Source organism: Cricetulus griseus, chromosome 5 (genome assembly GCF_003668045.3).
Source record: "Cricetulus griseus strain 17A/GY chromosome 5, alternate assembly CriGri-PICRH-1.0, whole genome shotgun sequence".
NCBI lineage: Eukaryota > Metazoa > Chordata > Mammalia > Rodentia > Cricetidae > Cricetulus > Cricetulus griseus.
The window spans coordinates 191,747,873-191,763,520 of record NC_048598.1 but is presented as its reverse complement, the minus strand read 5'-3'; the positions used below and the strand labels follow the sequence as shown (position 1 = coordinate 191,763,520).

The window sequence follows — 15,648 nt, the reverse complement described above, 5'->3', positions numbered from 1 at the left end:
CTGAAAACAACAATTTGAAAGTATAAAATTTGCTACAGGACACAATTCTTATAGTTAATGGGCAGTGATTGCTTTAGAGTAGTTAAGCATTAAAATGTAGGTGAAATGAACTCACAGATTTTTTTTTCAAAATACATCTGAAGGAGATATTTAAAAACTTATTGTTGTTTTGTATTTAAAAAAAACAGTACCCCACTTGAAAATCATGAGAAAAATCTGCATATTGTTGAAATTTTTCAGATCCAAAAATCAAACGTTTCAAGATCGGTTTTATGAGTCAGATCTTAGAAACTTTCAAAAGTACCTACAGTTTTGCTTAGTCAGAGGATTCGGTAAAGCTGAAAAACAGTTCATACATAAGCATATGTCATTTCTAGTTCATACCTATCTACATCAATATGTAAGTGCTTTTGGTTTTGTGTGTGGACATGTGTTTGTGTATGTGAGCAGGTCTACACATGTGTGCCTGGAGGTGAGATCAGAGGTCAAACATGAATGACTTTCACTGGGCAACATCTACTGTTTTGTTTGAGACGGTGTTCACTCTCAAGCTCTACTGAGCTATCTCTGAGCCATGCCTGCCTTGGCGACACCCAGTGATCCCCTGACTCAGCCTTCTGAATGCTGGGTTACAGCTACGCGACACCAAGTCTGGATTGGTCAACTTTTTTTTGTTCTTTTTTTGTTTGTTTCAAGACAGAGTTTCTCCGTGTAGCCCTGGCTGTCCTGGAACTTGCTCTGTTGAGCGGGCTTAGTTGTATTATTTTTTTTTTTAAGAGATGTTTTATTTTCACTTTATGGACTTTTAAACTATTCTTTTTGGTGGGAAAAATGCAGTATAGCTGGGAGACTTATAGCAAATTATCTAACAGGAAAAGAATCTTAAATGGCCATTACCATTAGATTCTAATAAAATCTTTGGCTTCTAATGCATTCCCCAAACATTTTGTATAGATTGAAATATAACCTCTAGTTTGATTTAATAGAAGCCATAAAGATTTTTTTTATTAAATGCTTAAGGGCTATAATTAATTTTATTACTATTAGCAATAAAATTAGCTAACTAAATTAATTTATTAAATACTTAATTGCTTTTGAGGCATCTTCTCTAAGCACAGTTGAGGCAAGTAGCACTGGTGGAGAATTCTCCTCAGTTTATATGGGCTTATGGCCCTTAATGCAGTGTCTCTCTGGCTACTGAGCACAAGTACAAGGCCTTTTTAGCTGTGGATTAATTAACCTTCTCATCCCATCTGGTAATTGATGAAAGTATGGAGTAAGTGAAAACACTCCAAAAAGGTAACAGTGGTGTTCAGGGATGAGAGTAAGGGAGAACAGCACAGGTGTCCAGGGATGTTTTCCCAGGAATAGGACTACACACACACACACACACACACACACACACACACACACACACACACACACACACACACACACACTCTCTCTCTCTCTCTCTCTCTCTCTCTCTCTCTCTCTCTCTCTCTCACGGGCAGGGGTTACACAAGGGGTCTAACTCTAAATGGCTGAATCTCTATAAAAATACTGTTTGTTACTGTCAATCCACTTGACCTGTTCACTTGGGTTTACCTGGAAGGCAAGTTTACTTCCAGCTCCCTAAGCAACCAGGAGAAGCAGATGTAAAGTAAACATGATTTAAACAGTACACTTTGCCTACAGCGTAGACTGTGAAGACAGCAGCCCTGCATTTCCCTCTCGCTACCCCTGTCTATCCTGTCTCATTTCATCTTCACCTTGGATATCATTACATTAATATTTAACACGTCCACACTTCACCTCGGGTTGAGTAAATTAAGAAAGGCAGTTAATTCGTAATGCAGGACGTCTGCCCGGAGGAAGCCTGCAGAGCATCCTGAAGTTAATGAAGGATATTGCCTTAACAGAGCCTGGCACAGGTCATCCGTTGTCATGAACACGGTATATGTGAGAAGGAAGTCATCGAGGAGCGTATCTGCAAAGGGAGAAAAGAAACACAATGTGAGCAAAGAAAGGACAGAAAGGTACCGAATAGAGTCCACTGCAAGAACACAATGACTGATGGGGACTGGAGTGAAATTCTACCAACAAATGCACTTTTTACTAAAGATAAGCTTTGAAAAATTCTTTACGCCGATGCCTCAAACATTCAAGTATTTTTCTTCTGACAAATTTTCCCAATATGCCATTATTATTCCATTTATTAAGAGATCACTTATATCTGAGAGTAGAGTTGCTTATGGAAAACCAATGCATAACTAATGTGTTTTTCAAAAATGAAGTTCCCAAGCCTTTTGAGATATATATATATATATATATATATATATATATATATATATATATATGGGAAAAAAAAGCCTTCAAGTTCTGATAGTGAGACTTTACAAGGCCATTGGTTTCCATTTAGGGCAAGAATAAGGATAAGAAAACCCAAGGCCATTCATTCATTCACCTCTTCTTTCAAACTCATCTTTAAGAAGTTGAGACCGGGTGGTGGTGGTGCACATCTTTAATCCCAGCACTCGGCAGGCAGAGGCAGGCGGATCTCTGTGAGTTCAAGGCCAGCCTGGTCTACAGAGTGAGTTCCAGGACAGCCTCCAAAGCTACAGAGAATAAAGTGCTTGCCTAGTACTAGTGAGGCCTTAAGTTTGCATCAATACCACACAGAGAGAAAAGTTGGGAAAGTGATACAAGATTTTCTTACTATGGTGAAGAGAGACTGACCCAACTCCAATAAAAATCAGGAGCCTAAAATTCTAGCCTTAAAAAAAATGCTTGTTCCTAATTCCATTTATAATTTCATATTTTTAGTTAAAGTACAAAATAAGAGGTTTCAGTGTGACATTTTAAAACAAGCTGATCATTGCACTTAGTTCATTTTGCTCCTCTAATTTCTGTGTCCCCCACCCTACTTGGGCATTTTTGGAAAAGTCGGCATGTGATATGGGGCTGCAAAACAGGCAAACTCTGGCCCCCAACACAATTTCCAAAGCAGCAGAGATCGTGTGTAAAATACAAAACAGCTTCACAAAAGTCTGTCTGCCTGGTCTCTTTATCATTCATTGTAGAGCATGATTTAATTCCCTTACCTTTTACATTGTGAACAGAGCATTTTTAGTTGCATGAAGCAGTAGTAAACTATGAAGGCAATGAAATGGTGTGCTATTACAGCATGGAGACTGATAGCACCTCCATCTTTATAAATTGAAACCTACTTCTTCACATGCTAGAATTAGAAGTTGGAACATTTGACAGGTAAGTAGGATGGTGTGGAGTCTGTGTGTGTGTGTGTGTGTGTGTGTGTGGGTGTATCCTTTATGAATGAGGTTAGTGATCTTTTAGGGGTCTCGTGTGTCTGTTCCTGTATCTACCATGTGAGCACAGTGAGACAAGCTCTGAACCAGGATCGAGCCCTCACCAGACACTGACTCAGGCAGTTCCTTGATCTTGAGCTTGCCACCCTTCAGCACTGTGAGAAATAAAGTGGCTTTACAGTTTGTTTACAAACTACTCGGTATGTGGTATTTTGTTAGGACAGTCTGAGTCCAAGATCTACACTTTAATAAATGTCTAGGTATAACTAAGTGCCTACTAGCAGAGCTCTGAACTGAACAACAACAAAAATTCCAGAATATAGTTACACACAACTAGTTACCCTCTGCTCTCAAAAAATGATCAATGTAAATAGTAAGGCTGTTACCTATTAATCAAATCCTGTTCCGTTCAAATAAGATGACACCTAAAGTCCTTTATCAGTCACAGAGCTGTTTCTAGGTTTGACTTGGTTACAGAATGGTAAGGTAATTCTGATTTGTGTGTGTGTGTGTGTGTGTGTGTGTGTGTGTGTGTGTAGGGAGACACTGTAGCCCCACCTCCTAGTAGCCCGGACAGGTGTGCCGGGACACGCCCATAAGGGAGTGGTCAGGGGAGGTCTAAAGGTGACACAGGGAGGATTCTAAAGGGACAAGGGACGGCGGACATGGGGATAGCCCGGCTCTCTGACCTTTTGGCTTGTGCTTGGCTGGTGTTTATCTGAATAAAGAAACCTTAGCCTTACGGACTGCGGATTGATCTCTTCGTGTGTGTGTGTGTGTGTGTGTGTGTGTGTGTGTGTGTGTGTGTGTGCGCGCGCGCGTGCGCGCGCGCTCTAAACAGGTGTTCACAGGCTTTGTTGGGTGAAAGTTAAGCTTAGCATAAAAAGACAGTGTGTGTCTCATCAGACAATACACAGCCTGTACTTACAGAAGACCTATGAGTCCCACAGTCTCTCTTTATAAAATCCCCAAACCACTTAACCTAACAGCCTGTTTTTAAAGATCAGTAATTACAAAGAAAGATTTGGGTATATGCAATGACGTCTATTACAATTTTTTAAATATTTGAAATTAAAATCAACCACATACATGATGTCTGAAATACCTATGGTAATTTGGAATGCGTCTGAGAACTAGGACAATGGAGTAGCCTGCTCTGAGGTCTTCAGTAACCCTCACAGGTAGGAGCCACTGATGCTCAGAAAGGACCAGGTGACCATATCAGGAACTCCACACTTTTTCATGGCACTTAGAATGCTTGATGAGACAGACAGATGGAGATATTCTTACTCTCAGCTGGATCCAATGAGGTAGGAACTATTTTCTAATCAAGAATTTTCTCCATTAGTAGCTAAGACTAAAAAGAACACCATTAACTTGGACATAAGCCGCCATTCCATGCTAAACAACCCTCAGGTAATGAACTGGGTAACTGTGAGAGTCTGGTTGGATGGTGGCAACCCACTTGGCATTCAATTCAATTAATCAGCTCACATATCACAATATTTTGTGAAAAGCTTTGACCCAGAAATGCTTATTTCCCCCTAAGCTACGACCATATTTAATATTCAACAGCCTTTGCCTAATTATCTGTCATAGAAATATTAATTAAAATAAAAACAATGAGGCCATATGAAAACATCTCCAGTTAAAATTCTAATGAACAGAACGGTTAAAAATCCCAGTAAATAGATCAGATTCACCAATACTCCCAATTGCAGAATTTCTTTTTAAACTACGGTATTGCTCTGACAAATATCCCCCACATAACAAGCTTTCCTTTCTTTTCCTCTGCTGCAAAGATTAAGAATATAATTGAGAGATATGAACAAAAAGCAAAATCAAAACGGTGCACTTCAAATAAAAGTGCATTTCATTTTATGCTATCTGTGCTTCAAAAAAACGTCTGTCCCACTGGTATTTAGACCTTTTTTTTTTTTTTTCCAAACCACAATGGCTATATAAATGATTCCCCAAAGACTATTAGCTAACAATAGCTGTTTAGAAAAACTAGCACATCCACCAGTATCTGTATTAAAGCACAGTAATTATCTATTATGTCACCTAGTGCTTAATTAATAGTAATTTAAGAGTGTGGCAGAAAGGCACTTTTGTATTCATAAAGGCATCTTTCAGTCAAACAAATCTATACACTCACATTCTGATCAAGAGATTTGTTCATTTTGATTTCTAACACTATGAATTCCCAGGTATTAATATACCAAGAGAACTGTTCTTTAGAATTTGAGTCACTAAATATGACCCTAAGTTCTTATCTCATTACCAATCTTTGGAAATGTTCGCTGCCCTCTACCAGAACAAATTATGCTTTTATGAGGGTAGGGTGCTGGGGACTATAAGTTAAATACACACTGTATCTCCAGTTCCCCCCCAAAAAGAGTACTGTTAAGGTAGCTTTTTGAACTTTGCAGTTGTTAGTATTTTGAGACAGGATCTCCCATGGCCCAGGCTGGCCTCAAACTCAAGAGAAAACTCGGAGCCCCTGATCTCCTACTGCACACTTCCTCCTGAGTACTAGGAGCTATAGACATTCACTATCACACTCAGCTAATTTTTCAACTTTCCTTTCATAGCATAAAAGTTATATGCAAATAATCATTAACCCTGGAAGCAAAAAGAAGTCTGGTTTTAAGTACTACATAACTTAATAAATATGCAGTTCAGATCTACAGCCTTGGCAGAGAAGGCTCTAAAAATCAGATCTATGATTAGGTTTACCGATATAACATAGAGTTTTTCCTATCACCTGCTACTATTTTAAAAAATTAAGGTATAGCTGGGTACTTAGGAGGCAGATACAGGCAGATGTCTATGAGTTTGAGGCCAGACTGGTCTATAGAGGGAGTTCCAGGAAAGTTAAGACTATATAGTGGGATCCTGTCTCAAAAAAAACTAAACAACATCAACAAAAACTACCCACCCTCAAATGAAACAGACAAACAAACAAAAGAACCCCACACCTGACACTGATAAGGTGGCCAAGAACCTGGGCCTAGGCTAGAAACTACTACTATTATTCTGTTAAAGGAATAAATGTGGCGATTAAAGTGACACCTAATGACATACTGCTCTACCCATAGGTCAGTGACTCGTTCAACCCTCATCAGAGAAACTTCTTGCAGTAGACAGAAATTAACACGATGATGACTTACAACTAGACAATGTGCACAGAGGGACTGAGAAACTTTAGAGCACTCATTCCTAAACCAGACATTTTCATCAAACCCTTCTCTGCAAGGCTCTGCGAGATATGGAAGAAGTTGCAGAAAAACTGTAAGAGCCAGGGTAATGGATGACTTAACCCTGCCTTCATGACTCCAAGGAAACAGTGTCTTTAGGACACAACAGGACTGACACACGTATAAATGCCCAGAGCATGGAAAGGTTCCAGCCAAACAGGGTCTCACAGCTCTGAGAAAGGGGGTTCCATCACTAAACAAGAAGCTATTTGCAACTGATACCAGATGGCAAAGGGAAGACTCTCCAATGGAGTCTTGCTGGGCATAGAATCCAAACTTCAGGGTAGGCCCTATGCCTGGGAGTAGGCGACCAACACAAAACAAACTGGTACTCTTTGTGAACTCTTTGTTTCATTGTACTTGGAGGGGCAATTTTTGTCTCTTACTGGTCTTTTGCTTGTTTGTGTGTGTGTGTGTGTGTGTGTGTGTGTGTGTGTGTGTATGTGTGTTTTGTTTTGTTTTTTTTGAGAGAGAGAAAAAGAACATAAAGTTGGGTGGGTAGGGAGTTGTGGAGGAACTGGGAGAAGAAAAACATAATCAAAACATATTGTATGAAAAAATGTTCAATTAAAACTAAAAGGCATATGAAATCAATTGTCTAGTTTGAGTCCATTTGACACGAATATATTTTCTTCTATGCATAAATGAGAATAGTCCCTCATTTTCAGGTTTACTGTAGCCAGTTTACTTTGGCAACAGAAATCTCTTTTGAGTCTCTCATAGTCACATCAGGGTGGAACAAGAGTTGGTTTGGTAAGAGCCTTTTCATGGGATTGTCCTGTAAATATAACTGAGTTTATAGAATGGATCTAAGTATTACCCAAAGGGGTAAGCTTTCCTTTTGTGTGTGGAAAAAACAAAAAAAAAAAACAAACAAAAACAAACAAACAAACAAACAAAAAACCAGAACCACCCCAAACACTATTGTCAGGAGTCCAGGGCTCCTTAGGGGCAATTACAGAAGGTGAAGGTAGAAGCAGAATGTACTGCAATAACAAGAGCACTCATCCGTAGAGTGCCAAGCAAGCCAACTGAAGGCTCATGACAGCAAATGCCAGCAGCGGCGGCAGCCTCACTCAGGAACGGTAACGGGGATACCCAATGTTCTGACTGGCTCACCTTTCTGGGGGTTCTGTGAGCACTTCTGCTCCACCTGTGTTTCTACTTCAGGAACAGTGGAATCAAAAGCATCCCTCTGAAAGACATTCTACTTGACCCTTGATTTCCAGGGGCCAAGAAAAGCTTTGCATTTGCAAGACCCTGTTTCTTTCTGGTCCTGGAATGTTATCATTATCATTATTATCATTATCATTATTATTATTTTAGAGGTACTGCCAACATACATGTTATAATTTGATTAAGCATAAGTTACAAAAAAATCATCAGGTTCTGAGTTTGAAGCATGGGTGCTATGCTATTACATCCAGGGACTCTTCTAGTGTTTATAAACATTTCTGAAAAGGATGCAGGTGATTTCAAATACAGCTTTTAGCAGCTTTAAAATTTATTCAATTTCTAAACCGGGTGGTGGTGGCGCAGCCTTTAATCCCAGCACTCGGGAGGCAGAAGCAAGCAGAACTCTGTGAGTTGGAGATCAGCCTGGTCTACAGGACAGCCTCCAAAGCGACAGAGAAACCCTGTCTCGAAGCTGCCCCCCCAAAAAAAGTATTCAATCCCTACACACTTTTATAATTTCCCCCAAATTTTGATTTTAGGTATGTATTACACACACAAACTCTTACTTAATGATGTTTATATCGCAAACGTTAAAACCCACCCCTTTAAAAGACAGAGACTTAACTACAGACAGGGCTTGAGTATGGTTTTCAAATAACCGGGTACCTTTTTATTTTTTTAAGTTGTAAAACGGTTAAGGAATCCCATCTTTCTTTCCTCTGGGAGGGGATTACTTGAATAGAATTGCTCTTTTGTTCTTAGGTATGTCAAATCCACACACCACCTTTAGGAGTGTTTCTAAAAGGGGCACGCCAGAGCAAAGCACACAGAGCTACCCCCAACACACACACACACCTTCCTTCTCTAGACTGGCACACAATGGAAGAATGTGCATGGGGTACCCAGTGACAAGTGGGGTAAGAGCCCTCCATGTGGCTGCTGCTCCAGACCAATTAGCCGTTTTCAGTATCTGGCTCATGTGTGTGCTTTCCAAACAGTCCAGGAGGCTCAGAAAAATGTCATGAAGGCATAGGGGCTCCATTGTGGTGGTGCATGCCTGTGATCCCAGGACGTAAAAACAGGAGGATGGATGTCATTGTTGAGGCCAGGCTGGGCTGTCTATATATATAGCACTCTGAGGACATGGGGGTTTGTTTGTAAGACAGTGTCTACAGCATAGTAGTGAATCGTCACAGAAAGCCAGTTATGGTCTAATTCAAAGTAAGCCCAGAAAAGTAGGTCAGAGATGATTCCTGGTGGGCCTCTGAGAGTTGGTTAGGGATCCTGGGGCTCCGCCCACAGGGAAAGGGGAATAAACGGAGACTTTGGAGGCAAGCAGTGGCAAGGTAGTTTCTGAGGGATTGATCCAGCCACATCAGGACTGTCCTGGTGGAGAGGCAACAGTGAGGGGAGGGAGCTGAGTTTCCCTCTACAAACGGTGGCATTTTGATTCCCTAGGGTAATCTGACTAAAGCTATTGGGCAAACTTATCAAAGATCACAACACAGGTTATGGTAATAGGAGCCATATACAAGGAAGCCTGAGGCTGGTCTGAATTCTCCCACACGCCCACGGAAAACACAAGCTGTGGTCTAGGGTCCAGCAGGATAGATTTTCTTATGGGGGCGATGGTAGGAAAAGAGAAGAAGAGAGAAACAGAGAATTGGGAGACAGTTATACTAAAAACCATAGCGGGCGGAAATGCAGCTTCTGGGTGTTAAATGTTAGAGATGTATCATTAGCAGTACACTCAAGGCCCCTGGGTAGGCTGTGTGGCTGGGGCTGGGCTGGGGTCCTTGGAGAGATGCTCCTTGCTCAGCTCCAGCAGACTAGAGAGAAGGAAGGCTACTTTCATAAGCTGCTGCGCAGTTTGTACCATGCTGCTTCTCCCCAAAGATTGTGATCCAGTTGTAGGGCTCATTGATTAGAGACAGCAGTTGTCTTACAAATGAGCCAGGGGGGGAAATATCTTCATGATCAATGCAACAACATTTCACTTAACAGCATAGATCAGGTTGTGAAAACTGTCACGGGTGAAAGACCTTTCATACCGATTTGCCAGGGACTACAGATAAAAATTAGCATCCGGGTTCCAAGAGTCACTAGGTCTAACGTCATTGACCTCACTGAAATACTGCTGGCTCCCATGATTAACATCACACAAAGACACAAGCTGTGTTTCTAAGTGCCTGTCAAGGAAACATGCTACAGCTTCAGGAAACAAAGAAAAACTTAATTTAAACATGATATTTAAATTAGAAGCGAGAAACATGGCTATTTCAAGCAACTAATAATCAGTCTAATAGTTGAATCAACTCAGGCCCTGCCTGGTGTGATGTTTTCACCTCTAATGCACCAAGAAGAATCTTCATGACCAGCCTCTTTCCAAAGTTTGAAATCTACCACACACCATGGCATACATGCTTTTCATATACACACACAATAATTCTTCACTCTGAAGAATAAAATAGTCTTTTCTCCTCTTGGTAAACCAGCTAGGCACCCTTACTTCAATGCTCATAGTCAGTACGGGTTAAGAGCTCAGTCCTGCAAGTGTGCTCTTTTTTTCAGACACTAATCACAAGTCCCAAGTTGCTTCCTGTACTTCTACTAGCTAGCTATAAAATGGGATCCCTTCCTTACCACCCTTCAAAATACCTCTTCATATTTGATCATTTGTTCCACTGGTTCAACTTGGCGATCTACTTCCTGGTTCTTTACAGAAGCTGGTACAACAGATGGGGGATGAACGGCCTTCTGAATGAAGGATTAAACAGAACCAGGTCTCAAAGCAGTATCCCTGTGCAAAAGGCCCCCACCTTCTCAGCACATGGATGTGTTCAACAAGCGGGAAGCTCCCCACATCCTGTGACCCAGGGCTCTAGGGAGGTGTCATCATATAGGCATGACTAGATAAATTATGGGACACTGGCAATTAATTTCTAGCTTCATGCTTGAAGGTGGTGGGACTAAAACCCTATTGGTCCAGTGAGGTCTTAGTCTTTCTAGCCAACAGCCTCCATCCTGAAGTTACTTTGGCTAACAGTCATCTTGTTAGCATACAAAAGTCAGTCTTACAACTCTGGAGATCCAAAAGGTCTTACAATTTCTCCTGTTAGGAAACAGCAACTAAAAGCAAATATTGAAAAATTTCTCCTGTCACCCCCATCATGTATGACATTACATGGGTTTGAAAACTCTATGCAGAGGACAGACCTCAATACCTTTCCTAAAATGTCACAAGATAATAAAATTGTGTATTAAAAGCTACTTTCATAAATTTTATTTGTGCCACTGTTAACATTCAAGCCACTGACAATGAAATTTCTTTCTGTCTTTCTCCTCCTTCCTTCCTTCCTTTCTTTTTTCTTTGAGACAGGGCTTCTCTGTGTAACAGTATTGACTATCCTGGAACTTGCTTTGTAGACCAGGCTGGCCTCAAACTCACAGAGATCTACCTGCCTCTGCCTCCTGAGTGCTGAGATTAAAGACATGAGCCACCATCTCTGTCTGTCTAATTTCATTAATGAAAAATACAATTGTATTGGAATGAAAGACATACAATTCTCAAATATGAATCCCATGGCCCATATTAGACATAAAGAAGGTACTTAGCAGCTAAGTGAGCAGCACAGACTAAGAGGATGGGGCTATGTGTAAATGTTCACTGCTGAGGTGACTAAAAGGCCAATCTACTCTAGACTATGGGTGGGTTTTTTAAATGCTTTAAATCACAATATGTTTGTGTTTCTTAAAAAAAAAAAAGAGGGAGAGAAATGTGTAACTGTGGTCTCAAGTCATCTGTGTCAGCTAACAACTGTATGTGGTGGCATACCCTGATGATGCCAGAACCCCAGGATTCCAGCACTTGAGATGCTGAAGTAAGAAGATTGTCAAGCACAAGGCTAGGGTGACTCTGTTTTAAAAAAGAAAAAAAAAAAAAACCACCTCCTGGGGGGAGGATGGAAGGAGGGAGAGGAGAGGGAAGGAGGGAGAGATGAAGGAGGAGGAAAAAACTTCTCTCTTTTTCTCTCTATGCACACACACACACACACACACACACACAGACACACACAGACACACACACGCACGCACGCACGCACGCACGCACGCACGCACGCACACTTCCATTTATAAAATTACAAGCCATTTTATCCTTCTTTAAGAATCAACTTTTCCCCCTGGGCACCTTGCTCTCCAGATACTAAAAACAAAATAAAGCAGTGTGATTTCCAGCTTCACCTGCAGAGGGATGTGTGTGGCCATGAGACTATGTTCTGGCCAGTGGGAACAAGACCAAGGCTGTGGTATATATGTGTGGTATACAGGGGTGCTCAGGCCTCTCCCTTGGGGTTGCAGTAGCAGACAAGCTAGCATCCCTCCTGCCTGTGAAATCAATGCTCTATGGGGGTATACCAGGACGGACCCCTGGAAGAAAGGGTGGCCCGAGCAGCATGGGAACCCATTTCTCCACAACTGTTTACACAGGAAAGAGAAAGATTCACACTACATTTAACTCATCCTAGAGTTTTGTTACAGCATGCAGCCGTGTCTAATCACAAATAATAATGCATTTACACCGGAAGTTCTCAGAGGCCTGAGGACAAGATCGTACATGTAGTCTGGTTCTTAGGTTTCTCAGTCAAGTAAGAAGGGAACATGTCAGCAGCCGTTGGTGTTCTGAATTTATTCTGATTGCCCTCAGTATTTCGGGTTTTGAGAAGTCGCTTCCTCCATGTGTTTGATGAGAACAGATCCCACCCTCACCCCCGAAAGAGTCTCTTAAATAGTATGTACCCTGTCAGAATTCCGAGGTGTACATGCCATGCCAATCTACACCAACAGAATCTGTGTTCTGGGATTATTCCAGGAATTAGCAGTTTCATAGTTAACACGTACCACTATGAGGAAAAGAGCTCAATTTAGGATGAAATGATCATCAGGATTTTGGTCTGTTCTCTGTGCTGGAGACAGGACTTGGACATTCTTCCTATACCTTCTGTTGCTGAGTCATTTGCCTGTGCTTATATTTTCCCTTAGTAAAACCACACAATGGTTTTAAGAACTAGATGCTTGCCATACAACAGCACAGCATGAGATATCAAGAAAGACCAGAAAAAAATGCAGGAGAAAACTACCTTGGCCTGATGCACCAAGTGTCCTTTCTTCATTATAGGCATAGAGCTTGTTGATGGGACATGGGGAGGACTGTAGAGGCGTGCGCGCGCGCGCACACACGCACACGCACACACACACACACACACGCACAGAGCAGAGGCTCACATACACTCAGCAGAGGCTCATACACACAGTCAGCAGAAGCTCACACAGTCACACACAGCAGAGTCTCACACACATAGACAGCAGAGGCTCACACACACAGTCAGCAGAAGCTCACACAGTCACACACAGCAGAGGTACACACACACACACACACACACACACACACACACACACAGTCAGCAGAAGCTCACACAGTCACACACAGCAGAGGTACACACACACACACACACACACACACACACACACACACACACACGCACAGAGCAGAGGCTCACATACACACAGCAGAGGCTCACACACAGACACAGACAGCAGAGGCTCACACACACAGCAGAAGCTCACACAGTCACACACAGCAGAGGTACACACACACACACACACACACACAGAGCAGAGGCTCACATACACACAGCAGAGGCTCACACACACAGTCAGCAGAAGCTTACACATAGTCACACAGCAGAGGCTCACACACATAAACAGCAGAGGCTCACACACACACAGCAGAGGCTCACACACAGGGTCAGCAGAGGCTCACACACAGGGTCAGCAGAGGCTCACACACAAACAGCAGAGGCTCACACACACAGTCAGCAGAGGCTCACACACAGTCATTGATCTAAGCTATGTCCCCTTTTAGCCTGGGCGCTCAGGCCCAAACACCCATCTAGATACACTACTTTAACTTGTATGTTCCTGTTCACAATGAGTAGTGCTCCCTTAAAAGCCGAGGTTTGCCAAGAGGCTGAGTAGAGGCAAGACTGCCAGGCCTGGAGTAGAAAAAGGAACTTCTCAGAAAATTATGTTCTGCCACTATTTGGATGATGGCAGGATATTCTGGAAATTCTTGGTTCTGTTTTTCACACTGTCCATCCCTATTTGACAATCATGACTAATTCCCTATTTATTTCTAAGATTTGGGGGAAGGAGTGGCAGCCCAGCAGGAATTGAAATGGTGCACACAGAATCAAAGGCTGGTTTCAGTTGTCAGGCAAGAAAGCCCAAGGGCAGAAAGGCAGGACAGTGAGAGTGTAAGGGAAGGGTAAAATGAGCTGGACCAAAGAGAAATGAAGATAAGATGAATTGTGGGAAGAGAGAGGGCAAAAAAAAATATCTCCTTTTAGAGATGTACTTGTCAGCTACAGTAATTCCATGACATTGTATCCTTTAAATGAAGCAATAATTTGATTGAAACATGCTGTGAGGGATTAACATACAGTGATTATAATCAAAGAAATGACATCAGCTAACAATTGTTCACACTGACAAGACTGAGCACCCTCCATACACCCAGGGGGAGGGGTGGAGAGAGAGAAAGAGAGAGAGGGAGGGGGGACGGACAGACACACATGGAGACAGGGACAGAGAGACTGAGACAGACAGACATGGAGACAGAGAGGCAGGGACAGAGAGACACAGAGAAAGACTGAGAGAGATAGAGACAGACAGACATGGAGACAGAGAGACACAGAGACAGAGAAAAACTGAGACATAGAAACACAGAGACAGAGACAGGGACAGAGAGAGAGACTGAGAGAAACAGAGCGACACAAGAGACAGGGACAGAGAGACACAGACAGACGGAGAGACTCCATTTTTCTGGTAAGATGATAAATTTTACTTGAAGATGCTACAAGCATTTTGAGGTTCAGACAAATAAACTGGTAATTTCACCCTAAATCCATCACTCCTACGGAAAGACAGCACATACCTCTGTTCAGGGAAAGACACAGAAAGAGACAGACAACAGTTTTTGTTTTTTTTCCAATCGTTGACATTAAGATATTTTCAGGTGATTCTCATTTTTGAGGAACGGAGAACTTATATATGCTTGGGCAAGAAGGCTACCGATGAGCTCTACCCTAATCTCCAAGGAGCTGCAGATGCAGGGACTGTAAGAAGGGACATCAAGCTCACTACAGACAACGTCTGAGCTCATGAATTTCAGTATCTCCACATGGCCTGGCAAACACCTCATATAAAAATGAATACAGAAATAGCCAGACTCAGGCAAACTCCCATGTTTTTCCAGTAAAAGATGGCATTAAACATGCCAATATAATTCCCAGGACTTACTGAGAAAATAATAATTATCTGTAAGAAAGGAAGGCAGAGTTTTCCTTCAGAACGGTGGTTCTCAACCTTCCTCACACTGCCACCATTTTATAGAGTTCCTCATGATGTAGTGACACCCCCAACCATAAAATTATTTCCATTACTCCCTAACTGTAATTCTGTTACTGTTATGAATCTTTATGTAAATATCTGTGTTTTCCCATGGTCTTAGGCTACCCCCTGTGAAAATGTCAACTAATCTCCAAAGGCATTGTGACCCACGGGTTGAGAACCACTGTTCCATACAGACCAAAACCCACAGTTATTGCAAAACAAGAAACTGCACTGAGGTTATTTTCCCCATGAACCTCTGATAGAAAACAAGTAGCAGTTGTCTGCATGGTCATTTTAAATTATTGAATGTTTTAGTTCCTACTTTGTTAAATGTGTATACACGTTACTTAAAAGGCCGAATGAAGTGCTTTTTCTATGTAGTTCACTGCTACTATTGGCTAATAACTGCACAAGTTACCTTCCATTGAAAAGAACAGCTTGTATTAACTTTG

The 15,648-nt window shown here is 41.8% G+C and overlaps 1 protein-coding gene across 1 annotated transcript in view; it reads right to left on the bottom strand.

Moving 5' to 3' along the window:
- Window positions 1-15,648, bottom strand: part of Rapgef5 (Rap guanine nucleotide exchange factor 5) — a 222,048-nt gene that overhangs the window by 41,898 nt on the left and 164,502 nt on the right. The window contains 1 exon segment of the mRNA XM_035445921.1: window positions 1,891-1,969. Coding sequence (XP_035301812.1) covers window positions 1,891-1,969 — 79 coding nt within the window.